At 31.3% G+C, this 19194-nt stretch overlaps 1 protein-coding gene across 3 annotated transcripts in view; it reads right to left on the minus strand.

Moving 5' to 3' along the window:
- Positions 1-19194, minus strand: part of LOC118201090 (uncharacterized) — a 221599-nt gene that overhangs the window by 89797 nt on the left and 112608 nt on the right. For all 3 annotated transcript variants that reach the window (XR_015042854.1, XM_085822950.1, XM_085822947.1), the window contains exons 17-18: positions 16448-16519; positions 8524-8580 (exon numbers count right to left, since the gene is read on the minus strand). Coding sequence is in view for 2 of the 3 variants with exons in the window: in XM_085822950.1 (XP_085679076.1) it covers positions 8524-8580; positions 16448-16519 (129 nt within the window). In the remaining variant the exon portion in view is untranslated. The remainder of the gene's footprint in view (positions 1-8523; positions 8581-16447; positions 16520-19194) is intronic.

A 19194-nucleotide genomic window follows, 5' to 3' on the forward strand; every position in this document is an offset into this window, starting at 1 on the left:
ATCATCGTATGATTTAAAACAATAGTGGCTTTTGATGCACCTAAAAGCCCACAATATTTCTGCATCTGTAACTTCAGATTTGAAAAGAAAAGAATTGATTTTATTATTTTCTACACTTATTGATGTTGAATTAGCAGTTACATCTTTTCCTGAAGTAGATGGTTCTTCTAACTTGACAAAATTCATGATACCGTTAGAAGAAACTCTGCAGTTGAGAAGGGAGAGATGTTTTGCACCTAAAAGGGGCATCACATGCAAGGAATTAGCAAAATTAAGTATTGCATATACACTCATGTCCATAAATTAAGGATAATTCGGAGTCACGCAATAATCGAACTCTAAAATAAATATATCACCTGTAAACTAACTGAACTCTAAAATAAATATATCTAATAACTGAACTCTAAAATAAATATATCACCTGTAAAATCACTACACATATCTTCAAGAATCATATGCAAATTTCAGGAAGTAAAAGATTACACCGATGGTACGTCACAATGAAAAGAGTAATATATAAGGAATACAGGCAAAGAAGTAAAATTGTTCGCAGGTGCTTTATAAGCTTTTCATTGCAATAACCGAATAGTTATGACACAAAGGGCGCATTTGGATGATTTTTTCCGTTTTAGAATTATCGGCCGTCTGGAATGTGGGCGTACCCAACTGGAAGGATCAGACGAACTTGGAATTGGCCAGAGTGTCATCTCCAGGCTTTGGCAACGATTCCAAGATGATGGTAATTTGAGTAGACGTTACAGCACAGGTCGCCCCAGAGTTACAACGCCGAATGAGGACCGGTATTTGGCAGTTTCTGCCAAAAGAAACAGGCGAAGCACAGCCTCAGACCTGTCTCGTCAGCTCTCTTCAGCCACTGGTATGACAATTTCAAGTCAGACCGTGTACAGACGCTTAGGGCAGATTGGTCTATATGCTCGTAGACCTGTCAGATGCGTTCCACCTACTGCAACTCACTGTCGCCTGCGGTTAGCCTGGAGTAGAGAGCATACATTGTGGACACCGCAACAGTGGGCTTGTGTGATGTTTTCCGACGAGTCCAGGTTTAGCTTGCAGTCTGATTCTCGCCTGACTTTCATATGGAGAGCTCCAGGTACCCGTTACCACCAAGAAAACATCATTGAACGACACCGTTACAGTGGTGCAGGAGTGCTCGTTTGGGGTGGAATTATTCTGGGTTCCAGAACTGACCTGCATGTTCCAATTGGAACCATGACAAGCCAAATCTATCAGGACGTCATTCTGGAACAACATGTACTTTTGTTTCAGGGTGCATGGGCGCACAATTTGTGTTTATGGATGACAACACTCGTCCTCACCGTGCAAACATAGTAAGCGAATGCCTTCAAATGGAGGATATCACCCGTATGGACTGGCCAGCATTCTCACCGGACTTGAATCCAGTAGAGCACGTGTGGAACATGCTTGGCCAACAAATTGCAGCCCATCCTCTTCCTCCTACATGTCTACCGGAACTTCAGAGAGCATTGCTTTTTGAGTGGTGTAATATCCCCCAACATCAGATTGATAATTTGATACTCAGCATGCCTAGGCGTTGTACGGACCGTGTTGTATCATCTGGGAGACATACAATGTATTAACAATCATACCAACCATGTAATATTGGTGGTTTTTTTTTTTTTTTTTTTTTTTTTTTTTTTTTTTTTTTTTTTTTTTTGTAATTTGCTCTAGGGAGGGGAAAAAAATCGCTATTTTTTTTAATAATATCAAACATATAGCATCCTTTTTTGCTCTTTACCTTATGTTTAATAAATAAGCTTTACAAATAAGTCGAGTTTGTTTTGCTTCTAACTCTTCCTTTGACTGATTTTGCATTATACTTAATTTATGGACGCTTTAATGGCCAAGTTTTTGTAGTTTTAGCTGAATTAGCCATTTTCACTTCGAGACAAAAAATTTTTTCCATCCAACTACATGTCAGGCGCCATTTTTTAGATCTTTTCACGTTTTTTCCGAGGTTTCCGTCCCCCTTTGATAATAGGAGACGAGTTGCAGATAACGGACAATCTCTTCGTATTGGCTAATGCCCACAGAACTTCGCTCCCCCCTACAAACGTCATTCGGATGAAGTACACAGAAGGGAATTACAACCACTTTTCAACTAGTTTTAAAAGGTAGAGCTTTGCATCGCCACAGGTCAGTTGTTTTTTTTTTTTTTTTTTTTTTTTTTTTACAACTTTTTCTTGGTCTTAGCAAGACCCACTTAGTTTGTTATCATCTTAATTTTCTTTTATTTTAATTACAGTTTTTCATTACAGATTTCTAAAATATATAAAAAATTAAATTGTTAATCTTTAAGCTTGCAGGCCCAGCCCGTATGTTTTTTGTATATTTAGGACTAATAGCTAACCGCTATTTATTTTCGTTTTTATTTTTATTTTATTTTTGATTTTAATTTTGATTTTAGTCTAGATTTAAGATGTTTAGGTATAGTTAAACATATTTTAACACCTTAATGTGTCATTTTGTGCGGACACGTCGGGAAATTGGAACAGAGAGTTGAGACTATTAAAATTTCCAAGACACTTTGTCTAAATTTAAAAAATTTTTGTAGCGAAAAAGTTTCAATTGTCTGTTTCGGCGAAACGCGTAATGGGGTTAGCTTGATTCGACGTTCAAATTAATTAAATTTCCCTTGAAAAGCCAGTTTGGAAGTCGAGTTGGGCTAATTTACCATTTTTCGCTTACTTTTTTATCTGATTCTGTTTTTTTAATGTTTTACATGTTTAATGGTTTGATTTTCACATGTATTAATTTTTTTGAAACATGTTGAACTTTTTGGAGCACCAGCTCTTGGTAACTTTTAGGCGAGCTTACTACATTTTTTTATATTTTACTTATTTTGCAGCATATTGCGCAAGATGTTTTTTAGACCAAAATTAGTTTTTCAAAATTGTAATTACTACCTTGCTTGATATATTATTTCTTTTTCGCAGCTTTTAGCGCAAAAAAATGTCAGTAAGTTCTGATGTATTTAGTTTTTTAGGTTTTTGAGCTTTAGCTTATAAGTTGCCGGAAACTGTTTACAGTTCCACTTTCACGATAGGTTAGTCTTCCTCCCAAGAAACATTGTAAAGCAGGCTAGCTCCCTCTTTACTTTCAATCACTGGCTCAGATAAATAACATAGAAATAATTAAATGAAGCAACCAGCTTTGAAAAACCTGTAAGGCTAATGCTACTCCACCTCCTTCTACTTCAAGTAAAACACAATCACTTTGAAAGACTTACAATTGCATCTACCAAATTACCTGTAAAGAATGTTCTCTCACGTATATAGGTCAAACAAAAAAACCCTCTTAACCTCAGAATTAATAACCATAGATCTCACATCAAAAAATTTAAAAATAAAAACAATAATAGCACCAGAGATTATCAGCTTACAGCTATTCTTGAACATTATAATCTACATAATTTTGATAACATAGAAATAAACATGCTTGATATTGTTCCAAACACCAAACTTCGACTGTTTAAGGAATCGATTTACATACTTCAAAAAAAGTCACTTTATCATTACGGACTGAATACATATCTCAGTAATACCACCAATAGACAGCACGATATAAATAGACAGCACGAGATCTCTATATATGGACAATTCAGATTTTTTAGCACTACTACTACAAGAGGAACTAGAGGAGGTGATACCAAGAACAAAAAATTTTTTTCGTCACAAGATCTGAAATTAATTATTCACAATCTTAATTCCTACCTTGAACATAAAGAATTCGCAAAAAATGCCATAAAACTTCTTCATACCTTTAAGAATACTACCTTATGGAATCTGATAAAAAACAGTAAATCAACCGTCTCAATGCTTCAAAATAGTCAAGGATTTGATTATAGACTTCTGCAATTTTAAACTAAAGAACAGTAATTTTTTTCACAAAAAACTTTTTTGTACTATTCAGTTCAAACACCCTTCTTATGATAAGTTAAAAATACCTAGCATTTTTAAAAAATATCAGCACTTGCTTCCTGACCAACCACTCCAAATTAAACCCTGTTTTAAATTTGAAAAAAACCTTAGGTCAACTAGTTATCAACCACCACGTTATACAAGATAATAGCAAATGTAACTACCAATTGACTGTCTACAAAAAATATGTTGATCCTTTCCACCAACATATTATTACAGGAGATCTTAATATTGTTGAAGATGTTGAATTATGTAACCTTTTACAACTTGGCACCAAATTTCATCCTACTTTCGGTATTAATAGACATGTCTGCCTCAAACAATTCAATAATGATCTTGATAAATTTATTATTTTAGCTAGTAATAGATCCAATTTACCCACTACAACTTTTCTTGAATGGAAAGCTGCACTTATTAAAGAATTTCAACGTTTGCTGTTCAAGGCACCTTGTTTCAACTCTTTACACAATAAAAAACGCCTGGAGGATCTAATTCAAAAATTACAAAATCACTTTATCATCACAAAGATTGACAAAGCAAGCAACAATTTTAGTATTATTTGACATCAATTTTACTACAACCTTCTGCATAAAGAGTTAAATAACACCTGCACTTACCAAAAAATCACTACCAATGCTCAGATTCTTCTCAATAAATTTAAAGCACTCCATAAAAGACTAAAAATACAACCACAGAAATATAACAACAGGTTTGCCAATCTCTATGCCTTACCTAAATTTCATATGTCTCCAATAAAATTCAGGTTCATAGCGAATAGTACCAAAAGTTATCTGAAAGAAATAGATTATCTCTTTGCACAAAAACTTCGTATGATACGTGACCTAATCAATAACTATGATTTTGAGGGTTTGCATTGCAACTGGATGATCTCTAGTAACGAACTAGTTCTTAAAACTATAAATTCACTTAAAATAGACCATATCCAATGCTACGACTTTCAAAACCTCTATACATCTCTACCGCTCGAAGAAATTTTTACAAGTTTACTAGCTCTTCCAGATTTATTTCTGGAAATTTCTACCATTCTCAGCAACAAAAAATGGCAACTTTTCCTCACCAGCGTGCTCTTCAATAATTTTATTCAATTTCACACTAACATCTATAAACAAGTACAGGGTATCCCTATGGGCGGTAATTTTTCAAGCTCTGTCCATGAATTATTCCTGTTTACTAAAGAATTGACCTATGTCCGTTCACTCAGTACAGAAGAACGTATCTTTTACCAACAAATCTATAGATATATTGATGATGTCATTGCATTTAATAACTACAACAAAATAGAAATAGCTAATATCTACCCTGCATGCTTAAAAGTAAATAAAACAAATACAGAACAGCATAATGTAGTCTACCTTGATTTACATATTATAGATTACAATTTTATTTAAGTTTACGACAAAAGAAGAGAATTTAATTTTTCCACACTTAAATTAACTAACTGGAATTCAAATATTTCCAAAACAGTCATACTCAACACAATTTATTCACAGCTACTTAGAATAAAAAGAATATGCAATACTGCGAAACACTTACAAGAAGAAATACTATACTTCGTAACTATTTTAAAAAGTAACCTAATTCCTCATAAAATAATTAAAAATACCCTAACAAAAGCTGGCATTAGCCTTACCTATTTTTAGATTTTTTGAATTAGATAACGATATTTTATGCCTAAAGCCCGACGGACGGTTTAAGATGGATGACTAATTCAGAGAATCTAATGTAAAAATGTACAGGTAATTCTTGTTTATTCATTCTCTTTCCTCCAAAATTTTGGCACTTAACTTTTAAATACTATTGTGTACATAGTTTTAAATTTATATAATGGCCAATTTTACTGCTTTTATTAACAAATCGGGCTTTTTCGTTTTTCATAGTAGCTTGATCGCCCGCTAGCTTGAAGTATTACGACTTTTTTAACAAATGAGTGTTTTTACCTTTTACTCTTGCTTTAATGGCCAAGTTTTTGTAGTTTTAGCTGAATTAGCCATTTTCACTTCGAGACAAAAATTTTTTTCCATCCAACTACATGCCAGGCCCCATTTTTGAGATCTTTTAACGTTTTTCCGAGGTTTCCGTCCCCCTTCGATAATAGGAGACGAGTTGCAGATAACGGACAATCTCTTCGTATTGGCTAATGCCCACAGAACTTCGCTCCCCCCTACATACATCATTCGGATGAAGTACACAGAAGGGAATTACAACCACTTTTCAACTAGTTTTAAAAGGTAGAGCTTTGCATCGCCACAGGTCAGTTTTTTTTTTTTTTTGTTACAACTTTTCTTGGTCTTAGCAAGACCCACTTAGTTTGTTATCATCTTAATTTTCTTTTATTTTAATTACAGTTTTTCATTACAGATTTCTAAAATATATAAAAAATTAAATTGTTAATCTTTAAGCTTGCAGGCCCAGCCCGTATGTTTTTTGTATATTTAGGACTAATAGCTAACCGCTATTTATTTTCGTTTTTATTTTTATTTTATTTTTGATTTTAATTTTGATTTTAGTCTAGATTTAAGATGTTTAGGTATAGTTAAACATATTTTAACACCTTAATGTGTCATTTTGTGCGGACACGTCGGGAAATTGGAACAGAGAGTTGAGACTATTAAAATTTCCAAGACACTTTGTCTAAATTTAAAAAATTTTTGTAGCGAAAAAGTTTCAATTGTCTGTTTCGGCGAAACGCGTAATGGGGTTAGCTTGATTCGACGTTCAAATTAATTAAATTTCCCTTGAAAAGCCAGTTTTGAATTCGAGTTGGGCTAATCATGATTTCATATTTTCAATTTTATAATTTCTACATGCCATCTTAGTAGATTTAAAATGATCTAATATCCGGAAAAATCTCAAATCTGGGATCGCCGAAGTCCCGACGAGTCCAGACCTCGGACTTTGTACTGTATAAATATATATATATATATATTCCGTATTATATATATCCGTATTATATATATATATATAATTCGGAATGTATATTTTCAGTTAAACTTCTACCCAATAACTTTAGTAATTCATGAAAGTTAATTTTGTGTCTAGTTAATTCAGGAAAATTAGTTTCAATTAGTTGTTTTCAGCTTTAAAAATATAAATATTGATTAGTTAGTTGTTTTCAACTAATAATTGTATCACCATTAGCAAAAATAATGCATTACTATTAACAGCATAGGATTAAACCAAATACTTAATTGTGTATTGAAGCTTCAAAACGTATTTCCGAACTTCAGTTTTTCTCGGCTACCGTTACCGAATTTGCCCTTGGCGACCTAAAATCGAAATGGAGCCAACAGATTTCCCGCGAAATCGATAACAGACCATCTGCAAAAATAAACTCATAATCCCGATATCCCATACATATAGTATGTGTAAAAGAGAATAGACTCCGTAGAAGGTGATAAAAAATTAATTTATGGCTTAATTGAAACAAACACAGAAATTAAGCTAAGCAAAATCATGTAAAAACAAATTGAAATGATAAAACGAAACTTAATTTTCATGTGAATTTTCAGCGCTGACTCTCCCATTCTAGAAATTTCAATTTGTTTCAGACAAAGACCTTATTTAGCTTTATAAGGATTGTCATCCATCAATATCCAGTCTTTATAGCCAGCTTGATGAGGCCACAGTTTATTGAAAATGCACTTTCTTGGCATGTCTTTCCTATTGGCGTCGGAAGGGTTGTGGCCTTCCAGGTTGGGAGTGTTCTAATTTTGGCAAATATTTTCAGAATCTCACCCCCTTTTTTTTCTCAAGCATCTTCATCATCACTTTCGCCTCTTAAAAAACTTCCGGCTTCACGCTTTCGTCACAATCTGCCTAAATTTATGGACCTGTTTCGAAAAATTGGGTGAATAGCCAATCAGACACCGATACTTGGTTTGGGTAGCTAAGTTTTTTTTTTTTTTTTTTTTTTTTTTATCATTTGGAACGCAAATTTGCCAACAGATTGGTTAAGAGCAGTGTAATTTTAATTCCATATTCATGAGAAATCGCAATTCACACTGACAATGGCAATGATAAGAAATGTCAAATGAGCAAAATTAAGGACCGTTATTCATTTTGGCCAAAATTAAGGACTTTTAAGGACCTTGATATCTCCATTGACTGTGATAAAAAGTGATAAAGAAGCTGTGGAAAATTAAAAACTTTGAACTGAATCTTTAAGAAGAATTCTTAACATGGCAGTAACAGGACTTTAACAATTGAACTTAGTAACTGAACAAGAAATAAGAAAATAACAAGAAAAAGAAATGAAACTGTAAATTACTTTTGCTAAAACATTTTCTGATGAAATGTGTATTTTTATAAAAATTATAAAAACTGTACATAATTAAATCTGAAGAATGACTTTCATGCACAAGAAAAGAAATATTAACTAACATATAGGTAATTTAAATATAAACCTTTTTTTCATTAAATTAAAGCACAAGACAGTGCAATTTTTTACTTTTTTACTACATTAATAAGCTAGATACTGGAAGCAAAATATTGGTATTTTTAAATATATTTAAATAGTTTCATACAAACATAGCATTAAACTTACTTTTTTCAAAATCTCTCAGTTTCAACGAAGGAGTTTCTATAGTGCTCGCTATTTCAGCTAAAATAAAGAGAATTTAAATTACAATCTAAACATTTGTTTTGAAAAATCTATGCACAGAACAAGTAAAAAATGAAGTCTTGCACATGACAACTTGCAGAAATAATGCTTTTAATATAATAATATATGCTGAACAAACAAAACCATTATGGCCACCTACACAATGACACGTTGCACGACCTTTGGCCTGCAAAACAGTTGCAACTCACCTTGGCGTAGCTGCTACAAGTTCTTGGCAGATAACTGGAGACAGATTTACCAAATGTTTCAAGCTGCAATCACACAAAGTCGAGATATGCTCACATTCAGTTTGAGCTCTGAGCTGCTGCTTCATGGCATCTCAAATGTATTCTACCGGTTTAAGAACCAGCAAGTTAGGTGGCCAGAAAATTAACTGGAGTTGATCCTTATGCTTCTCAAATCACTCCAACACAAAATGAGTCTTGTGATGTGCCAGTTGTAGGAAGACAGATGCCACGTAAGGCATAATTGATCTGCAGTTATGTTCAGATAATGCGCAGCTTTCACGGTGTATTCTACCACAACTAGGGGTCCCAGAGAACATACCAGTCATGCAGTTTTGAAGATCAAGTCTTCAGACCATTGCAATCTGCCCTCTGTCAAATTCACTTAGATCAGCAACTTTTCCCCTCACTGGTAAGTGGAAGAATGATTCTTTACCTTCTTCAGCAGCAGTTAAATAAAATTCCTACTTAATCACTTTCTCTCCATGTCATTCAGATGAGTTCATTGAAAAATGAAGGGATGGTCATAATGTTTTGCCTCATCAATGTATCTTTAGCGCAATTAATAAAAGATGTTTCTAACACTGTATAATGTGTACTTCTTCTGCAGTAATTTATTTATATTGTTCCTCATTATTATGCTGATATATCATTTTGATATATATGATAAAAATTATACATGTAAGATAAAAAAAATATGTGAATCAAAATTATAATTTAAACTAATGGAAAAACTTTAATTCTCCCTCTCTGTTTTAAAAATCACAATAACTTCTCTGGATTGAGTCATTTCTAGTCCTTCTATGGTCTGAGCAGCTCTGGTGATATAATAATTGGGAACTGAAACTACCATTGTAAACTAAAACTTTTCCCTTTGCGTGCTTCCATCTTTCATAACTATGCACTTCAGCTTCTGTCTGTGCTGAGCTTGGATGCAATTTTGCTATGCTGCTTCCTATTGCAAAAATATCAATAATGAACAGGCACGACAACCTGAACAGGCACGACAAGGGTGTCAAGTGATCTGTGGCCACATAATGTCAATTGGAAATAAAATTGGAATTAAAATCACCTTGACTGCAAAGTTTTATTTACGAAGTCAACACAATAGCTTATGACACAATCAGAATACTTCCTCTTCAATATAGGATAACTACGAATAAACAGTGCTCCATCTTTTCCTTGCTTTTATTATATGAATTAGTCGGTCAGGATAGTTTCCTGCAGCCTGAGACCTGAATGGAAAATTTAGTTCAGCTCTTCAAATCATTGTTTTGTGATAAATCCAAGATAATGTGAAAGAAAAGAATCATCAAATTTGTTTTTTCAGTGTTGTAATCTCTCGATAAATTTAGAAGTTCGAATGTCTAGTGAAAACAAATATTGAATTTGCTTGGGCCATCTTTACAGTATTTAGGGGAGGGAAAGTGCTTTAAATCATCGGTGAATTACCGTTTCGGAGATCTAGCATTAGAGAGTGTTCAAGGTCACTAATCTGAGTTTGTGCTTTGCAAGTATGTGCCACAGAAAATTATTTGTGCTTCCGCTTTTTCAACAGTTCAAAAATTGTTACATTTGTGTGAATCTAACTCAGGAACAAAATTATTTAATATGCTGCAAATTCTATAGTTTTCATTTCAATTTTGGTTAAAATTTCTGCAATTTGATTGTGCTGTTTTGAGAAAATGTGAAATTCTTGTTCATTATTTTTTTAACTTTTCGTAAGTATGTGCAAGGAAAGTAACGAAAAAGCTATTTAAACTACTTTTAAGGATGGATATTAAGGTAAATAATAATACAGTAAGACCCCGCTTAACGCTGTTTCGTTTAGCGCTGTTTCGGTTTAGTGCTCTTTTATTTCAACCCGGGGATTCCCCGAAATATTATGCAGCGATAGGTTTCAAATACATATCCGAAAGAGTGTACTTGTATTTCTTGTTTGGTGCGGTATTGTACAGACATATTTTGAAGGGGTAAATGTGGAAGATGTCGAAGAAATAATTCAAGAAGCAGCGGCTAGTCTTTTTAATGATGAGCTCAAGGAATTAACTGAACAAGAAGAAAACAAAAATGTTGACAGCAGTGATTCAGAAGAAGAGCAAAGAGAACTTTCGATGGCGTTTGTAAAAAGGAGTTTGTCTACCATAACTGAAATAATGGATCAATTCATTGAAAATGATCCGAATTTTGACAGGAGCTCAAAAGTAAGGTGTGGTGTTAGAGATGCTCTATCCGTTTATGAAGAACTTTTAAGAGAACAACGCAAAAGAAAAAGGCAAACAACATTAGATGCTTTTGTCACAAAAAGGCAGAACACTGAAAACGCGGAAGGCTAACTAAATATGACTGACTTAGAATTTTATTTGTTTTTTTTTTTAAGAATATTCGTTTTGTTATTTATATTTGCAAGAAATAAAAATGTGGTATTAATTTGGGCTTTAAGAAATAAATGTTTGGTTTTATTTTTATTAAAAAAACATACTTTTTAAATTTAATACCTAACCAATTTCCTAGCCATCTTCCCCTAACCCCAATATTTACATGTAAAGATAGCCTCGTTTAGCACTGTTTCACATTACGCTCTACTTTGATGGAACGTATCCCCCGCGTTAAGCGGGGTCTTACTGTATTTTTGAATTTATGGAGAAAATTTTGCATTGTTCATTAGAATTTTTAAGCGCATGAAATAATTTTGAAAAAATTAGCATAAAATATGATAAACAAAGTGTTTTTGAGTAGTATTATAGGAATCATAAGTAGTATTGAATTATGTTAACTGATTAAAAAATGTACGGATCATAATATGTTTAGATAAACTTTGAAGGCTACCACTTTTATTTTTTTTCGAATATAATAATTTATATATATTTTTAATATAATGGAGTGTGATTAATTTTTTTTATAAATGGGTTTATAAATTGTAATGCAGTTTGCAAAGGCAAATACAAGGCTTATACAAGGAACGGAGGCCTTTCCAAGTAACTGCCCAAATAGCTGAAAATGTGTACAAGGAGAAAGCTGTGGGGTCTTTACATTTGTACAAAATAAATCAATAAGAAATTTCGATAATAATAGTATATTATTTCAAATAAAAATTTAACTACATTATAAAATTCTGAAATTTTTGTGATTTTGTAATGCTAGTGGATTTCTTTGAAATTTTTGTACTTGAAAAAGTTTTTAAAGCCTTCCCTAAATAGATTTGATTATGAATTTTATTTCCTTATTTTATATTCACAAAATTATATGTTTCATATCAAAATTGTAGGGCAGTGTAAGATTTAATATATCTTTAATTTTGCATATTTGTATATTTTTCCCATTTCAATTAACTAGTTTGAAGATTTTTTATACAGTAGAATTCCAGAAATCCCCAAAGCTTGAAACCAGAGGTTGTACGGATTTCAGGACAGAAAAGATGCATAATATTTGGATTAAAAGTGCAAACTGAATAAGGCATATTAGATACATTTAATTAAATTATTATATACATTATTGCAATAAGTTATTATAAGCATTAAATTATTGTTACATATATAAATGGATTATATTATTCATTGCATTACATGTACACAGCATCGAGGTTTGCCGATTTCGCCACATGCAAAGATTTCCAGTTTCGGATTCCGGTGTTAGAATCACTGTTGCTGTAAATTTCAACAGCTTTTCTTTATTTTTCCATAAATCATACACAATCATGTCGCAATTCCTATAAATCGAGCTATAGCACCTGCTATAAATAGAGCAGTAGCACCTGCTTCCATCTTTTGCAGAATTTGCACTTTTCGCATTACCGTCAATGCAACGTGTTTAAGTTTTTCAACGTTGCAAGCAGTAAAATCACGAGTGCGTTTCTTATCTGGCATTGTATTAAATAGGGATTAAATTAAAAATATTCTTAATTTATCCACAAAATATTCGGATAAAAAAAAGGCAGCACTAAACAATCTCGTGAAATGAAATAAGAAAGCTCAGAAAATACAACAACTTGAATCGTGAACTTGAACAAAGAGTTGAGTGAATCGTCTGCTTTTTCCTCGATACAGATTAGAGGGAAAAAAAACTTACCTTATTTTATTTCTTTTAAAACTTTTTTATATCAATAATTTGGTATTTCCGTTTTGACTCATTATTATTCGGTAAGTATTTTTTTCTTCGATATTTCGTACTCAATGTTGCAGTTTCCGGAACCTATAAACTGAAAGTTTATATTCCTAAAGTCAACGCAGAATTCAGGTCGGCGGATTTTCGGTATTTGAGTGTAGTTATAAATTTTGATAATTATACAATACTAAAGGCCAGTACCTTTATTAAGGAACGGAGGTTTCTATGTGTAATTGTATTTAAGCATCCCACAGCCATCAGCAAGTTATCACGCTGATTTGCATTGTAGAGGATTTGCCTATTTTTATCAAAGTATAACAATATAGTTATTGTACTGAATTTTTTTATTTACTATGTATTAAGTTCTAAATTCTATTTTGCATTGCTTTACAATTAAGAAAATGCAGATTATATCAAAATAATCAATTAAAATTTCCTGTATCTATAAAGGAAAATTTTGGTTTTATATTGGTAGGACGAGTTTTGATGAAAGACTTTCAAGTTAAGGACTGCAAAATATTGATTATAATTAACGTTTAAGCATAAATTTTACGGAACTGTAAACTTTCTTGAGAAAAATTAGAGGACACTCTTTACGATGAATTTAAAAATTTAATTTTCAATAGAATTTTCAATTTGAATTTATTGTTAAAAATGATATATGTAAGGTTTTATACTTTAAAAAATTATTTATATCAAAATTTTGTGATTTTTTTCTCACTGTTGTATATACCTAGTTTTGCTAATTCTGTAATGCTTTCTTCTAAAAAAGCTTTTCTGTTGCCACGCCTTTTTCTCTTTGAAGGGGGGGGGGGGAATATGCAAGATAAAAAAATAAGTAAATCAAAATTATAATTTAAACTAACGGAAAAACTATAATTTTGCTCTCTCTCTGTTTTAAAAATCGCAATAATAACGTCTCTGGATTGCATCATTTCTAGATCATTCTATGGCCTGCGCAACTCTGATGACATAATAATTGGGAACTGAAACTACCATTGCAAACCAAAACTTTTTTCTTTGTGTGCTTCCATCTTGTATAACTAAGCACTTCAGCTTCTGTCTGTGCTGTCTTTAGATGCAATTTCTGTGGCCACATAATGTCAATTGGAAATAAAAATGGAATTAAAATTGCCTCAACTACCAAGTTTTATTTACGAAGTCAACACATTAGCTTACGATGGAATCAAAATACTCCCTCTTTTCCATGCTTTTATTATATCATATATATATATATATATATATATATATGTATATACCATATCATTTTCTGATATCAATCGTTTTTAATTATTAAAAGTGTTTAGATGGTTGAAAATAATTTAAAAATAATTTAAAATTACTGTAGTCATCTAAGAGTGCTGTATATATGATGGTGAAATTTAGTATTTTGTAATTTGAAGGAAAAAATTCTAGGGTATAGCTACACTTCATTTTAAATGTTTAAGACTTTTTATGCTAAAAATATAACCAAATTCAGTTATTTAAACTTCTGATTCCAATTTCCACATGTTAAGCATCAGTTCTTTTGCAATTAGGCATAAAATGATAAAAATACATTTAGAAGGTAAAACTCTAGCAGTGGTATGATTAGAACTTAGACTTGCAAAGACTTGTTTTTTATGCCACATCTTAGAACTTTGAACCCCCCCCCAAAAAAAAATCTAACTATTTGACACTGAAAACTCGTCATCCAGATGAGCTCATCGAAAAATATGGGGATGGTCATAATGTTTTGTAGTGTCAGAGTATGCAGGTATGATATATACACAGAACAGTTGAATGCATATAAGTTTTAATACTACTAATTACATAATTAGTCTAAAACAACAACAGATGGCATTAGAAACAAACTGCTTTAAAATTAAACAATAACTGAAAAAGTATATTTACAAAAATATATTAATAATTTAAAAAATGAATACAAATGATTTACCGATCCCATTAATTTCTAAAAACTTTCAGCTTATCCCCCCCCCCCAAAAATGAAATCTGAAACTGAAGGTAGAAATATAAAAAGCATTCATTTTTGTGGGATATTTAAATAAATTTCTTAAAAATCTTTGTGCGTGGTTGTAAAACTGCAACAATTAAAAAAGGGGGAGACAGAGAGAGAAAGGAGGGAGGGAGAAATTCCAGTATGAAAACTTTAGATTACAGTTTCAAACTTCAAAGGAGAATTTAACATTCAAAATTTAAGATATCATGAAAATACATAAATAAATTAAGAATACATATGTTTAGAGCAATGTAAAAGTATTATGTATTTTAACACTATTTATGCTATTCATCTCAAAAACATGAAATTAAAAAAAAAAAGATTCAAAACTAGTAACATTTGTTATTAAAAACATCTTATTATTTACAACACAGTAGCACAGGCTTGTAGGATATATCACAAATTAATATTTAAATTTATATCAATTACTGCCCAGCCGGCATAGTGGTTAATGATGCCGTAGCGATGGGCCTGGGTTCGAATCCTGGAAAAGGCATGGTTGTAACTGTCTGTACCTTCAGAGAAGGCAACAGTGGCTACCTATTAGGTGCTTCCATAATGAAATGACAACCACTTCTGGCCTTGCAGGGGCGCAAGCCTAACGGCTATTAAATAAAGTGCTCGACCATTTTTTTTTTAAAAAAAGAAAGAAAAATTTAAATCAGTTTAGATACATTATTAAAAAATAAAGATTTAAGTTATTTAGGAGTGTACTTATTGCTTTTAAATTCTTCAATGTTAGAAAGCAGAGTCTCAGAGTCGAGTAATAAATTCTGCAAATCTGCCATGCATACGAATACATGAAAGATAAATTAAAGGACAAAACATGTGGTCATAATTGTTGTTTAGATTTTTTCCACTGTTAGTTTCCCAGATATGGATTTTATTTTACTAGCATGCTATTTTAAGGGTTAAATGAGAACAACTATGTCTCTTCAAAGAGTTATATACACATTACAATATTTACAATAATTTGGAATGCAGCCTTCATTTGTTTGTATAATTGAAATTTGCTATGTGCTTACATTAGGTATGTTATGCACTTAGGTATGCTAATGTTACAAACCACGTGTTATATATGATTTAGTTGCATTTATTTTCACTTGCATGACTACATATTTAATTCTAACTGATCATTACCATGTTCAGACCATCTGCCCATACTTTATTGATTTGGTAATTGAGTATGGCAAAAATTCTCACTGAATATCCGAAGAGACATTTCTTGAAAGAAAATGGCGTCCATACCACATCGTAATTACCAACCCATTCAGCGATGGGCTTTTTCTCAAACAAGAATCAAACCAGTTTACTGCTACAGTTATTGGATTACTGATAGGCAAAGGTAATGTAACACACTCTTAAATAATAATAATAATAATAATAATAAAACGAGGGGGGCTTTAGATAAATGTATTTTCAAGATGGAAAATTTGTACATACATTATATACATACACTACTTTCCACCTCGAAAACAATCAACTGTTAACAAAAAGAAAATTATTTAAACAAGCTTACTTTTTTTTAAATTTTTCACTTCAACAGGTTTGGAAACTTGAATTCTGCATTCAGTTACTTTTACACTTTCACCTTAAAAACAAGATAACATATATAATAATCACTTTATGATTATTTAAGGTATTTTTCAATAATGAAATCTCTACATATAGTAAAAGAAAGAGTATGTCTGTGTGTGTGTGTCTTTTGTTCGCGCAGCGCATAAGCTAATAGACCCACGGCTACGAAATTTAATACATAGTTGCATCTTAAAAAGAGCCAGTGCCCCTCGAAGAGATTTTTTCGAAATTCGAATTAGAATTTTTTTTATTTTATGTTTTGTGACGAAATCGTGTCATTTTGAGACATAATGGGCTATAGGAAAGCGAGATTTTACTCTACAGACTCCATTTTCACATCGTCATGAAACGTAGGCACTTAATTATTTTACGAACTTAAAATAAATTTCGTGTTTCAATAAATCGATTAAATCAAATTTATTTAACAAAGTGAGCTTAACACCTTTTCAACGGGATCGTTTCCCAAAAAAGTTTATTTTTCTTTGATATTTGAACATGTTAAACTTTCATCCTTGCGACTGCTTTTACAAAAAGAATTTTGGAAAAATAATAATATTTTGTATTTAAAAAAACTTTTTTTAAATGAAGCTTCCGAGTACACTTCTCACATCTTTAAAAATGTGATTTTGGCAACAATTTTTCTTTCTTATTGTTGTTGATAGATTTTTGATGAAATCGCATCATTTTGAATAGTTTCATTCTTTTAGAAATATGGGTTTGGCAACAATTTTTCATCGTATTTCTTATGTCACTGTTTTTAAAAGATTGGCATATTTCATTGTTATTTTTTATATAGATAATACATTTTTATTGATAAAGTTGTTCTGCAGAGTAAAAGTTATTTTTTGCTTATTTCACTATTTGTAAGATATTGAAAAGTTTTGGATGATTTTTTTCTTCGACGGAAAGTTGGTTAATTTTTTTATTAGGATAACTAATATTTGTACTGAGGGATATAGCTTATTTCATTGTAATTTTTTTTCTCTTGAAAATATAAGATAAAATATCATTAATTTGCTTTTCAGAATTTTTTGCTTTTTGTATTTTTTTTATGTTATTTATTGCTCATTTCACTGTTTTTACGATATTGAAAAGTTTTGAGTGATTTTTTTAGAAAACAAAGTTCTTAACCTCCTTTATACCATTTGAGTTCTTAAGATTTTGCAAAGGGAAGTTGGTTAATTTATTTATTAGGATAATTAATATTTGTATTAAGGGATATTGCTTATTTCACTGTAATTTTGTTATACATAATAACCTTTTTTATGAAGTTGTTCTGCAGAGTAAAATTCTACGTAGTTTTTAAATTTAACGTTTGGTGTTCTCTTCAGCCATTTTTCCGGTACATTTAAAAGCCAGACGAAGGCTGGCAGCGAAGCTGCAAGTATATTATAAATACAGTCAACCCTCTTACATTATCTAATTAAGACGATCACCTTGAAAAGGATCAAAATACTGAGAATACAAATCAGTATTGAAAGTCACCTTTAAAGGAAACTACTTCCATGGAAAACCATAATTGCCTGGAATGGTGGGAAGGTGGTCTTAAAGAGGGTTACTTGTGTAGGAAAAATATAAATTTGGTTACTGTAAGCAGCATTGTTACATAAACTGTATTTAATAACTTTGATGATTATGTGACCAAACTTTCATGTATTTACTATTTATTTCAATTTTCAAAATTTCCCATTATATAAACCAAGATGAAATAAAGATATAGAATAAAGATGATAAAAATTTAAAAAAGAACAGACGGCTCTATCATAATAAATAAATAAATAAGGATAAATCGTTAAGTTCTCGGAATTAAAGAATATTCTGTAGTCTTGCAGTATGTGATCTACCACTCTTAGTTAGCTACATATTTCTTACATGGTCCTACTAAAACTCTGTTTTTAAATTCAAATGAGCAATAAAATAGCATGAAAAAGAAATGATTAAAACAAATACCAATTTTAATACCACAACCTAAAACATAAGCAAATAACTAAAAGCGATAGAGCACATACAAATGATTATGATACTAAATAAAGAAAAACAATCACAGTATTATTGCTATTGCAATTTTAATTTAAAAAAAACATTATATTTCTCAAAATTAAAATTCATATTGTCTTCTCTTTATCCCCTCTCTCAAAGTTTCTGCATCAGATTTAGAATCTAAAGAAACTTAGCAATATTCTTTTACAGTGTGATTTACCTATGTAGAAAAAATATAGATGGCATATTTAGTCATTTTTAAAAAACCATCACTCATAATTTTTCCTAGCATACGCAAGCTGATTCATCCAGCACACAACAGTACACCATGCTATTTTCAAACTCATTTTTTTAACAATGTATACATATGACATAAAAATTCTAATACTGATGCTATTTTATCAGCCTTTTTTGAAAAAAGAAAGAACTAGACTGTCAAGGAGATATTAAAAAATTACATTAATTCAAAAAAGCTTAAAATCCTGTCCTATAAAAGAAATACACTGCAAAATGCCCAATCTAGAAAGCATTAATTTTTCTTACCTTCCCTATCTGTTAAGGTTTATAAATTTTTCACACTTTCGTGAACTTAAAAATAAAGACAACACGATTATGTTTATTTACCAATTTATGACTACTATAAAATATTTTTCAATATATTATAAATCTCAAAATGCAGTTAACCATTTTGTGGTAAACATCTAACTG

The sequence above is a fragment of the Stegodyphus dumicola genome, chromosome 1, assembly GCF_044657685.1.
Source record: "Stegodyphus dumicola isolate Sdum_Otavi_A_Nest chromosome 1, ASM4465768v1".
NCBI classification, from domain to species: Eukaryota; Metazoa; Arthropoda; class Arachnida; order Araneae; family Eresidae; genus Stegodyphus; species Stegodyphus dumicola.